Here is a 12,990-nt window from a genome sequence, read left to right as displayed (position 1 = left end):
TAAATTGCATTTTTTATATAATATTAATATGCAAAAATAATAATTAAATTTCTTATTTGTGTGAAGCCATGAAAGAACATGCAAAAAATCATGTCATTTTCAGGTTCATATGCCTAATACAATTTTGAAGCTTGTGTGAATTTGGGTTCATGTTAAATATTTAGGTTCGTGTCAAGTAATTTGATTTTACAACCCACAAACACGACTCATTGAACACCTCATCACCTCATCTAAGTGCATACTCATGGCTTCTTTCTTCCCTTATCATATTGACTTGAGTCAAACTGTTCCCTATTTGTATTCCTAACAAGGCATTTTTCCCTAAATGATCTTTGTACTTTTGTTTTTCTGTTTTTCGATAAAAATTATGTAAAGCTACAACTGTACTTAAAAGTTTAAACACAAATACAAGATAATAAACACAATTACTCGTAACAATGTGTTTTCATCATTTAAATATCTAATATAATAAACATAAATTACATTGGAAGTTTCGTGACATATAAGTTACAACACCTCATGTTTACCAAAACAAAGAGGTTTCGGAGAAGAAAACATGAACAAATAACTCTACTAGGTGTGTTTACCAACCCGTGTTTGACAAAGTGAAAACTCTTGCTAACCTAAAAATCGTTTCCAAATTGGAACAAGGGAGAGTGGCCAGATATGTTACAGGAGAGTGAGAGACACCCAGAAAAACTAACTGGAACAAGGGAGAGTGGCCAGGTATGTTATATGAGAGCGAAAGAGACCCAGAAAAAACGAGTGAGTGGGTGAGAGATCATAGTTGTTTGGGTGGTGTGTATGTGTGATTTTTGCCCGCGGGGGAGGGGGTATGCAGTCAACGACTTCTTTAATTATTTTCGTCGGTTATGTAATCATAGGAAGGAGAGGACGGGATTCCTATGGGGTGACCATCGATGTTACGTTTGAGTGATCTATACAGACACCAATATCATTTCTCAGCGTTAAAGACTAAAGTTACGATATCAAGTAAATTAGATACACATATCTAATTAATTCGAAGATAGTGGTCGTTTCACAGAATGGAATGGAATCCGGACAAAATTAGAATGTAGTTTCTAATCCTTATTTTGTTTGTTTTAACAAAGAAGGTATGAGAATTGAAAAATAACACAAGGAACAAAATCTACATTTCAATGTCAGGAGTAGGATCAAATAAAAACTACATTTCGTATACAAACTGTAAGAACCATTTAAAAAGTGTCATGTGACATCCAACCAATTATCAAGAAATGGTAAAATGATAACCTAAATAATATCAATTATCTTGAATTCCTTATAATTATGCTAACAAACAATTAATCCTTTATTTGGATCTTCCTTTTGTTTTCAATCTGCTGATAAAGAAAAATGCTGATATCATTTCACATATGTGTTAAAATCAATTATCTTGATTAATTTTCATGTGCTAATATAATTCAAAAGTGCTACTTTTATGTATGGATTGTTTAGTATGTGCTATTAACTTTTTTTAAGTGCTAGGATCTGTTCTTATGGTTTGTAGGATAAATATGGTTTGTACAGGAACCAACTGGGGTATCCCAGTTGGCCACCAACACCCACCTCTTCCTAGAGGTACCGGGTTCGAGTCTTGGGAGTGGCATATGTCGCCCAGGGTAAGAACTCGGCATGGGGAAGTCACCGCGGAGCTAGCTTGGTCGGGTAGCGGCTCCTGGAGTAAGATCACTTCGGCGGTTGGAAGGACCGTGCACTATCCCCCTCCCCCCCAAACCCCTTCAATGTCATTCAATTTTGTGAAACGATCACACTTAAATTACAAATTAAATTTTAATTCATGTGCGAATTCCAATTGTATTGTATCCCATGAAACGAATGCTATCTAATACAAAACTTTAACTATATCACGAACACTATTTTGTTTTTTTTTTTTTTTTGAAAGATGTGAATTATTTGCGAATGTCGGGAGGTCTAGCATACGTTGTCTTAACCGGGTCCGCGCTAGAGAGCCCCCTCGCACAATGGATCCCCAATTTAAACCCCTCAATAAGAAACCCCTATCACCCAGATTTGAACTTGAGACCTGGAGGAGAAAACTCACCCGAACTCACCATAGGTGGAACTTAAATACCCGTGGCCACCACTAGAGCACTAGTGATGGTTACGAATAGGGGTGTGCATGGGTCGGTTTGGGTCGGTTTTGACCAAAAACCATAACCATAACCGCGATGTCGGTTATTGGATAACCGTAACCATAACTGATCGGTCATGGTGGTTATGGTTATTCGGTTTTGATGGTTATAGCTGGCCGGTTATGGGTGGTTAACCGTGTATTTAGCCTAACTAAAAATAGCTTAGTTTTTTTAACATGGAATAAATTGTTATTGCATATTTGTATATATTAGTATATTACATAGTATTAAAAAATACATATAATCTATAATATTAATACCAATTATTATTGAATATTCAAATAAAGTGATATGATACATTCCATAGATTCAAAAAAACATTCAACCAAAACCACAAAATTATATGAAAAACCAATAAGTACTAAAAATCTCCAGTCAAAAACATCAAATATTAACAATATTTTGAAAAGTCCTAAATTCTACAAAGATTTATTACATGTTGGTTCGGTTCGGTTCGGTTATGGTGGGTATGGAAAAAATGATAGCCATAACCGATCCGCTACATTCGGTTTTCAAAAAAAACCATTAATCTACCCACCGGTTTTTTATTTGGTTCGGTTTTTTCAATTTGGTTTTGTCGGTTAATTCGATTATGATTCGATTAATTCGGTTTTTGCACACGCTAGTTACCAACACTATTTTGTATATCGTCAAATTCTAATAGAAAATCTTTGACTTGTAAAATAGTGTAATCCTCGGGAAGGCAAATCAATGTTCGTGGGCCCATGTTCTTTAAGTCAAACAAACTAAATATTTTTGTTCATACACGTTGTGACATTAATGATAAACGTAATTTGTAATTTTATTCATCCAAATCTTGCATAGAGAAAAATAATATAAATAAAATATATCAATGTTTTTCTGGTCATACACATTAATGATAAAGTAATTTGTATTTGTCATTTTTTAATAAATTCAATTGTTGATATTATAAATAAAACTTTTAATTTAATGCTCTATATATTTTTAGAAAAAAAATATACAAAACTTGTTTGAGTTTAAAAATATTTATGAAACTAGATTTCTATATAGAAAGTTAACAATTGAAGAGACTCTTTTTTTTAATCACCCGATCCTTTACTATCTTGCAATCGGCTTTTGAATAGATATATCATATATTTATATAAATGGTGAAAATTATTACAGATTTCTAAATTATTGTGTGAGTATACTTTTTACTTAGACACACATAGATTATTTCATAAATTTAACCAAACTAATTTGTTCCATAAATATTTTAATTATTTCATAAATTTAACAAAACTAATTTGTCCATATATGTTTTAATTTTATATTGTTTACTTTTATACATGTGTATGTTTTATATAAATAAATAATCAAACTAATTTTAATAATTGAATTTTAGTACAGATAATTAAAAACAATACCCATGATATTTATACAATTATATGTGTGTGTATATCAATCGTTGACCAACATCCATTTCTTTGTTTTCATGCTATTAAATTATCATATCAAATTTCTTATAATACCTGTGTGTATTGAGTGTTGATACTGTAATACCACATATATCATTATATAAAAAAAAGAAAATTTACTACATATACATTTCTAAGTTAGGGGAATAGTGCCAGGCAGTTGGCCTGACACTTCCCTAATGGACCGACCAATTTTTAATTTAATTTTATTTCTAGCTTAAAATTACGGTTTCGTCTTTTATTTAAAATTACGTTTTCGCCCCTAATTTAACATAAAATTATCTTTTTGCTCTGGCTCAAAATTTACGCTTTTGCCCTCAGTTCAAAAACCCATTTCTAATTCTACTCCCAATTTAAATTTACGGTTTCACCCCCCGTCTAAAATTACGCTTTTGCTTCCCCCTTCAAAATAAAAATATGTTTTTGCCACTAGCTCAAAATTATGATTTTGCCCCCAACTCAAAATTACGTTTTTGCCCACAATTCAAAATAAAATTATGTTTTCCCCCTTACTCAAAATTATAATTTTGCCCTCAGTTTAAAATTATGATTTCGCTCCCAGTCCAACATATTTTTACGATTTTGACCTCTGTTCAAAATTATGATTTTGCTCTCATTTCAAAAATTACGATTTCTCCCCCCAGTTAAAAATTATGATCTTGCCATCGTATTACCTTTTTTTTTTGAAAAACTATAGTACTGTTTTATTTTGCTTGGTTGACTCAATGTAACTTTTATTGTGTCAATCAGTTGTCTAACATTCGTTCATTGGTCCTGACAAATTAGTATTTTACCCCAGCTTAAAATTACAGACATGTTATTGTTTTGATTTTTTTTTAGCAAAACTATGGTAGTGTTTTCGTTTAATTGGTTGTCTCGGTGTATTTTTTTTAGATCGTGTTATAAGTAGTATGTACAAGTAACCTAAATACATGCATACATGTTATGAAACTAAGAAATATTTGATTTAACGCCCTGCAACGCGGGCGGGCATATACCTAATTTTTATTCGTCCAGGCATGCCTGGTACATGCTCATTTGTACTGAAAAATTACAATTTTGCTTTCAGTTTAAAATTATAGTCTTTCCATTGTTTTAGTTTTTTTTAGTAAAAGTATGGTGTTGTTTTTGTTTTAATTGGTTGACTCGATTTAATTTTTTTAGATCGTGTTATGAGTAGCATGTACAAGTAACCGAAAAATATACATACAATTGTCCCGCAACGCGAGCGGGGCAAAAACTAGTTAAATATAGTTACAGATTCAGATTTTTTTTTTGATAAAAGTCAACAGATGTAATATTAAATGATAAATAGTATATTATTACAAACATTTTAATAATTGAATTTTAGTATAGATAATTAAAAACAATACCCATGATATTTATACAATTGTATGTGTGTGTATATCAATCGTTGACCAACATCCATTTCTTTGTTTTCATGCTATTAAATTATCATATCAAATTTCTTATAATACCTGTGTATTGAGTGTTGACATTGTAATACCACATATATCATTATTATATAAAAAAGAAAATTAAATATAGTTACAGATTCAGATTTCTTTTGATAAAAGTCAACAGATGTAATATTAAATGATAAATAGTATATTATTACAAACATTTTAAACAAATACTTAAAAGTAATTATTTACTTATAGGTAGTTTTTTTAATATATATATATATATATATATATATATATATATATAAATTATTTTTATTAATATAATAATAATATGTTACCAGGCTCTTTTTCCTTTACATTTTTAGCTTTTTCCTTTGCATTTTTAGCTGACTTTCATATATGAAACGCACGCATCATCAAATGAGATCTTTACACGTGTATGTAACAGCTAAGTAGTTCAAGAAGAGTCAATTGGTTTCCTCTCACTATATTTAAGTCGCTCGTTTACCATTACCCCACCCCACAAAAACACCTCTCTTTTACAAGAAAGAGAACCAGATTCACATCAGAAACTACACCAACTCCGGTAACTTCATTACTCTCTCTCTCTATATATATATATACACATTGCTGTATAAATCTTAAAAAAAAAGGATCGGGCTTTTATATATGTGACGATTTTTATTTCAAGATGTGGAGTTAAAAACTGATCGGTTGATTTCATCTATTGCATGTAGATGGATTATGATTTGTTACATTTATAAGTGAAGTGATCTAGTTGTTCTCAATCTTTAAGATTCTTATGTTTTGTAGAGAAACATGCACGGAGATTGTCAAGTGATGCCATCTGATTCCATTTTCCCTAATTTCAACTTCATGCCTTTCACCGATTTCTCTTCCATCATCCCTGTAATCTCTCTCTCTCTCTCTCTCTCTCTATATATATATATATATATATGCATGTTAAAAAGTCTAAAAAAGTGTAAGAAGTCAACAGGAGACGTGACGCGTTAATTTTTTTTAGAAAAAAGCGTTGACACCATTTGGAAAAAAAGCGAGAGCCGCTGACACCGTGTTGAAAAAAAACGTGACACTATGTGTAATTTTGTATAACCCCTTGTATTTTTTTTTACAAGCGTAAGAAGTCAACAGGAGATGTGATGCTTTAATTTTTATTTGGTAATAAGCGTTGACACCATGTGGAAATAAAAAAAGCGAGAGACGCTGGCACCATGTTGAAAAAAAACGTGAGACCATGTCGTGTAATTTTGTATAACACCTTGTTATAAATTTTTTTTTATACTTTTTAGACAAAATCTTTTTTTTTATATATAATGTAACAGTTAAAATGAAATGTTGAGTTTGGATTTGCAGAAAGAGGAGATGGAGAGCATGATGAGACCCGGGAAGGAGGAAATGGAGAGCGGGTCAGGAAGCGATCAAATCGAAGGCGGGTTGTCGGGGAACGAGGTAGAAACCGATCAACAACAGCCACCAACAAAGAAGAAGCGTTATCATAGACACACAGCTCACCAGATCCAACAAATGGAAGCGTATGATACTATCTATATATCTACATTATTGTTACCTTAAACAATAACAACATAAAACATGACAAAATTTATTGATTATATTTAATTTGGGCAGGTTGTTTAAGGAATCTCCGCATCCAGATGATAAAAGAAGGTTGAAATTAAGTCAAGAACTTGGGCTTAAGCCACGTCAAGTGAAGTTTTGGTTCCAAAACCGGCGTACGCAAATGAAGGTGCGTACGTTAGCATGCATCCATTGTTCTACTCTTGTTGGATGTACAATTGTACATGTTTACATTACCTTGGCTAAACCTAAATTTTAATGCCAACTGTTCATGTACCTCACAGATTTCAAGAAGACGTGTTCTGACTCTTTTTTCGTGTGTGAATACATACATATATAGGATGTTGAAATGAAAATCACTTTTACTATGAAACTCGAAAAGTAACTAAAAAAAAACCTAAAAATTAAACACACCAATTTTTTTTTTTATAAAAATCGCAGGTTTTTTTATATAAAAAAAACTTTTTTTCAAAAAAAATATATTTTTTTTGTAGTACACATGTGTATGTACACATGTGCACTACAAAATATTTTTTATATATTAAAAATGGCGAAAATTGGTATGCAAAAAAAAAAAAAAATTGGTATGTTTTTTTGGCTTTTTTAATTAGTTTTCGAGTTTTCACAATAACTAGTGGTTTTCATTTGAACCTTCCCCTATACATATAACATATTACATATACATACTTACATATATATTGATATTTTTTTTAACAATAATGAGATTGTGTATATTTATTGTTTATATTTTGTAATATGGAAATGGTGTTTTGATTTTTTATTTGATTAAAGGTAAAATGAGATTGTGTGAACTTGGTTTTCAAGAAATTAACAAAAACGAGCAAAATACACATATATATTAGGAAATAAATAATTGTCGTTTATTTTTATTCCAAAACAGTTTTATAAACCATAGAAATTTTAAATTCAACTTTTCAGTTTATAAATTATAATCACAGTTATATGTAAGATAAAATTCTGACAAAAAATATACACGCGTACAAAATTGTTTTGGTTTGATCTGGTGAGGTTATTATTTTATATTATTTTTTTTACAAAATTAGATTATGTATTTATGTTATTTTATTTTTTGTAATATGGAAATGGTTTTAAATTCTAGTTTTCAGTTTATAATAATGGTTATAGATATAATTCAATTTAAATAAAAAAAAAACACATATTTGTATTTTACCTTAAATAATATATTGTTAAAAGCAAATATTTAAATAAAAAAACATATATTTGTATTTTACCTCAAATAATATATTGTTAAAATCAAATATAGGCTGTATTGAAAAGAAACGCCACTTGCATTTTTTGGGTATCTGTTTTTAGAAAAAAAAAAGATTTAAGTAAAGTTTTTATATGCTTAAAGTTAATCAAATATGACATTCCTTTTCTATTAACATTTTATTTGCTCTAAGTTATAAAAGCTGCCAGACTAGCTAGTTTTATAAGTTTGCTTTTAATTAATGTAACAACATTTTCTCTAGAGTTCTTGAAATATGGTGAAACTTGATGAGGAGGGGGTTGGTTGCTTTCTCATTAATATAAGCTAGTGGTGTGTACGGTTAACCCTTACACCTCTTGCAACATGATCTCCCACAACTCCACAAGGGGAGCACACTATTTAATATATATCCTTTTAGGGGCTAGAGTAATCCCCCTGCTCACTAGTCACTACTTGTACTAATATTTTGTAAGTGATCTTGTATGTAACACATGCTCTAGTGCAATTATTGCTTGTACATTGACATTGTGCATTGTTAGTTGCACATTGAATGTTGATGAGACCCGGTTCTTACTATAGGTATTTTTTATGTATAGGCACAACAAGACCGATCAGAAAATGCTATTCTTAGAAACGATAATGAGAATCTGAGAAATGAAAACAGTCGACTGCATACTGCATTACGCATGCTTGTTTGCTCTAACTGTGGAGGGTCTCCTATGTCTTTTGACGAGCAACAACTTCGCATGGAAAATGCTCGGCTCAAAGAGGAGGTACCTAGTTATCTTTATTGTTTTGAATATTTGATCGTTTGTATCCTATCACATTATATCATATTGGACCATAATAATGTTATAGCTAAAATTTTCAAAGTTTTATCAATAAGTAAAGTTACATTTAATTTTTAAATATAAGGATATGATGTATTGTACACGTGGAACACAAAAATGTTCAAATTTTAAAATAGCATATTAGGCCACAAGGGGCGGTGCGTTGTATTTCCGTGATGATGGATATTAACGCGTTAAACATCTGTGATGACCACCGCCACTGATTAGTTCAACGCGTGATGAAGTTCAAAACGTCCACGGTCGTTATTTTTATCACGCGTGTAAAATGGTGGATGTGAGGGGGTGTGGGGGTTTATTGTTAGGTGTTGTGAGTGATGACCATTGTCACTAAAAAAGGATGTGAGTGATAGAATAGTGGCTATGACATGGCAGGAGTTGATTAGATGCTTGTGAGTGATAGAATTCTATTACTAGTGACCACCCCCACCCCCCTTAGGTCACAAAAGTTCCAATTAAGTTTACAAAACTCTAAATTTACAAACAGTTAAAAAGATTGAAATAGAGAAACTCTCGGTCCACGGGGGTCCCGCATATGGGGTCCGGATGGTCGGGCCAACTTAGGCCTATATAAGTATTTTACTTTGCATATATGCAAGAGGTTATTTCCACAACTTGAATCTATGACCTCAACGTCACATGGCATCAACCTTACCATTGGTCAAAAGTTAATTTGCCCAAAAAGATTAAAGAAATATAAATAACAATTAAAATGTATATACCTAGTACACTCTTGATTAAATTAGAATAACCCAATGAAATGAGTGTTTCCTGCAGTTGGATCGTGCCTGCCTTTTTGCAACTCAGTTCTGTGGGAGTAATCCAATGCAAACACAAGTAAATGTACCTCCAATGATGACCTCAAACCTGGACTTGGATATGAACATGTATCCCAACCCATATGATCAACATGGCATGCCAAACTGCAATCAGATGATGCAGATCAACCCTTTAATGGCACCTGAAGCTCCCAATTTTGCTGTTGCAAACGGGTTAATCATCATGGAGAACGAAAAGCCTCTTGCACTCCAATACGCGCTATCGTCCATGGATGAAGTTGTTAAGATGTGCAGGCTTGGAGAACCACTTTGGACTAAGGTTAATGATGCTGGCAAAGAAGTGCTTAATCTTGATGAATATGTTAAGATGTTCCCGTGTACGATTAACAGGAAGACTGATCCGAATGAGTTGAGATATGAAGCTTCTCGTGCTAGCTCGGTTGTGATCATTAACAGTATCACCCTGGTTGATGCTTTTCTTGATGCAGTATGTCATTTGTTCATGTTAGAATTATATGTTTTTGGTTTGGAAATAGATATTTTATGTGTTTCTAACTCTTTCTGGATTTGGGTATTGTAGGATAAATGGATGGAGTTGTTTCCCTCGATCATCTCGCGTGCGAAAACGCTTCAAGTCGTCACTTCTACTGCTAATGGAGTTGCAAACACTTCCCTGCAGCTGGTACATGTTAAATAAATCTATCTTTAGTTATCAAATTGATGGTAAATGAAATAGTGGCTTGTATTTGCACAAGTTTGGTTGAATTTATAGGATTTTTGTTGCATCATTTTGTTATGAACAGATGTATGCTGAATTGCAAATGCTATCTCCACTTGTGCCAACAAGAGAAATTCACTTCCTTCGTTATTGTGCTCGAAATCCTGAAGATGGAAGTTGGGCAATCATTGATTTCCCGTTAGACAGCTTTCACGAGACTTACCAACCCTCTCTTACTAGATACAAACGATTACCCTCGGGCTGCATTATACAAGACATGCCTAATGGCTATTCAAGGGTGAGAAATCTCTATCATTTTTAACTTATGCACACTTGTAAATTTTAGATTTCAACACTTCACATTGATCAATCTTGTAATATACTTTTACACCCTTTATTTGATTCAGGTAACATGGGTTGAGCATGCTGAAGCTGAGAATGATCCGGTTCACGGGATCTTTACTGATTATGTTAGCAGTGGAATGGCATTTGGAGCTCGTCGATGGCTAGCTGTTTTACGACGACAATGTGAGAGGCTTGCAAGTCTTATGGCCCGAAATAGATCTGAGATTGGAGGTACCATCAAATTATTTCATAACTACTAATATGACTGATTCAATTTCTATCGATCTTATCTGTTTTATAATGTTTGTTTACAGCGATACCATCTCCAGAAGGAAGAACAAACTTGATGAATGTGGCTCAGAGGATGGTAAGGATGTTCTCTCTCCACATCACAGGCTCGTGTGGTCAATCTTGGACAGCCCTCTCGGATTCAGTTGAGGACACAGTTCGCATAACGACTAGAAAAGTCACTGAACCAGGCCAGCCTAATGGCTTGATCCTGACAGCAGTTTCAACAATTTGGCTTCCTCATCCTCACTATCAAGTTTTTGATCTTTTGAGAGATGAACGTCGTCGACCTCAGGTTCATGAATCAATACAAAAACGTTATAATTAGACTAAAGTTACACTGACAACTTTCATTGTGTTTAGTTCTATGTTTTGGCTTTGATCTCTAACATGTTGGCGTATATTGCTAACTGCAGCTCAATATTATCTCAAATGGGAGTCCATTGGAAGAGGTGGCTCACATCGCAAATGGCTCTCATCCTGGAAATTGTATCTCTTTGCTTCGTGTAAATGTAAGTTTATTATTCCTAGACACCTTGATGAACCGTTTAATTAATCTAGTAATGCCGAGAAATCATACAAGTCGAAATAAATTTTATCAGATTGATTACAAAACTCTTGGTGTTTTGTGAACAGGTGGCTTGTAACTCATCCCAGAATGTTGAGCTGGTGCTGCAGGAAAGCTGCACCGATGACTCTGGCAGCCTAGTGGTGTACTCGGTTGTTGATGTTGATGCCATCAAACTTACAATGAGCGGCGAAGATCCATCGCGCATACCTCTCCTCCCTCTAGGGTTTGTTATAGTCCCAATGGGACAAAACCCTAATGGCAACATCACAGCCTCCTCTGAATCCGGAGGAGGCTGCTTGTTGACTGTGGGACTACAAGTGGTGGCCAACTCCATGCCTACCGCGAAGCTAAACCTCTCGAGTGCCAACACAGTCAACAACCACATTCAAGCTACAATGCAACAAATCGTCGCCACACTTGGTGGAGTTGCCACCAATAGTAGCACTGGCTCTGCTACCAGAGCCGGTGCTTATGATGGCAACAATGTTGATGGCGAGCCATCAACTACTCCGCTATCCAAGAAAGTGGAATCAAGCCCCACCTCAAAGGTTTATTAAACTATTAGCTAACCAAACTAATAGTAATAGATTACAATGTCTTTTCTTTTTCTTATTTTTGAGTCAGAACTTAAAACTCATAGACATGCATGCATGCAGTGTGGTTTGTGTAGGGTAGGGTTAAAAGGGTACTAATGTCTTTTTAAGTTACTTGACATTATGGTGGTTCTGAAGTGGGGTGGTTGGTAGGTAGAGATAGGGAGTTTGTAACTTCAATCAATGTAAGGTGGTGGGGGACGGTGCATGTTAACAAGGGTAGTCAAGAGCGCACCAGATAAGTTCCTTGGGTATGTAGTCTGTAGCAAGGACTATGGTTCGGGAATTGACTTTCTTTGACTTTCGTTTTGGTGGCCCCACCCCAATGTGTTTGACTTTACATACAATATATGAAATGTTTCATCCTTTTTGTCTTTATGAGTTTGGATTTCAAGATCTCGTTGCACACTATGTCTGGATGGTCCATAACGTTGACCATATAACATGATTTATAAACAATACTTATATTGAAGATATGAATTTACATCGAGATAGTTGGTAAATGGCCAACAAGTTGTGTCGCTATCCCTTGTTGAATAGCAAAGCTAAGCCTTTTAAAAATTACGTTCATAGATCTCGGGGTCATAACATTACTATGCATGACCCTTTGAACTCGACTAAGTAGGTCCACAGCCTCTGACGCCAGAAAACCAAAAGTATCAAAAGCAAATGGGATAAACACATGCTGGTTGTCAAGGCACGCTTTCTTATGTTTGGTCACTTTACCCGAAGCAGCCTTTAAAGCATGACCCACCGTGAAAGCACTACCCCTTAAGCTCACAAGCGGGGAAACCCCTGTTAGCTCCACACATGCATGTTTTCCTCCTACCCATCCAAAGACCAGAATGTCGGCTGGTTGAAGGGTAGATCTCCCTTCCAACGGGTCTGTTAAGAAATTAACAGGTGCCTCTTTCGTAGCAGAAATACCAGCGCGCCTGAATATGACAAAAAGAACATCCCTAACCAAATCATGTCGGTATTTGAACCCCTGGAGCTCTCTAC

General features: G+C 34.0%; 1 protein-coding gene across 1 annotated transcript; it reads left to right on the top strand.

The window, feature by feature from the left end:
• The first annotated feature begins 5,527 nt into the window (after positions 1-5,527).
• LOC110864989 (homeobox-leucine zipper protein HDG5) lies at positions 5,528-12,364 on the top strand. Its single transcript, XM_022114165.2, has 12 exons — positions 5,528-5,605; positions 5,833-5,928; positions 6,394-6,572; positions 6,667-6,784; positions 8,443-8,619; positions 9,472-9,960; positions 10,054-10,155; positions 10,277-10,489; positions 10,599-10,767; positions 10,851-11,119; positions 11,241-11,336; positions 11,461-12,364. The coding sequence occupies exons 2-12, from the start codon at positions 5,839-5,841 to the stop codon at positions 11,950-11,952; spliced, it is 2,394 nt and encodes a 797-aa protein (XP_021969857.1). The 5' UTR covers positions 5,528-5,605; positions 5,833-5,838; the 3' UTR covers positions 11,953-12,364.
• Positions 12,365-12,990: the final 626 nt, after the last annotated feature.

Source organism: Helianthus annuus, chromosome 6 (assembly GCF_002127325.2).
Source record: "Helianthus annuus cultivar XRQ/B chromosome 6, HanXRQr2.0-SUNRISE, whole genome shotgun sequence".
Classification (NCBI taxonomy): Eukaryota; Viridiplantae; Streptophyta; class Magnoliopsida; order Asterales; family Asteraceae; genus Helianthus; species Helianthus annuus.
This window is presented reverse-complemented; position numbering and strand designations above follow the sequence as displayed.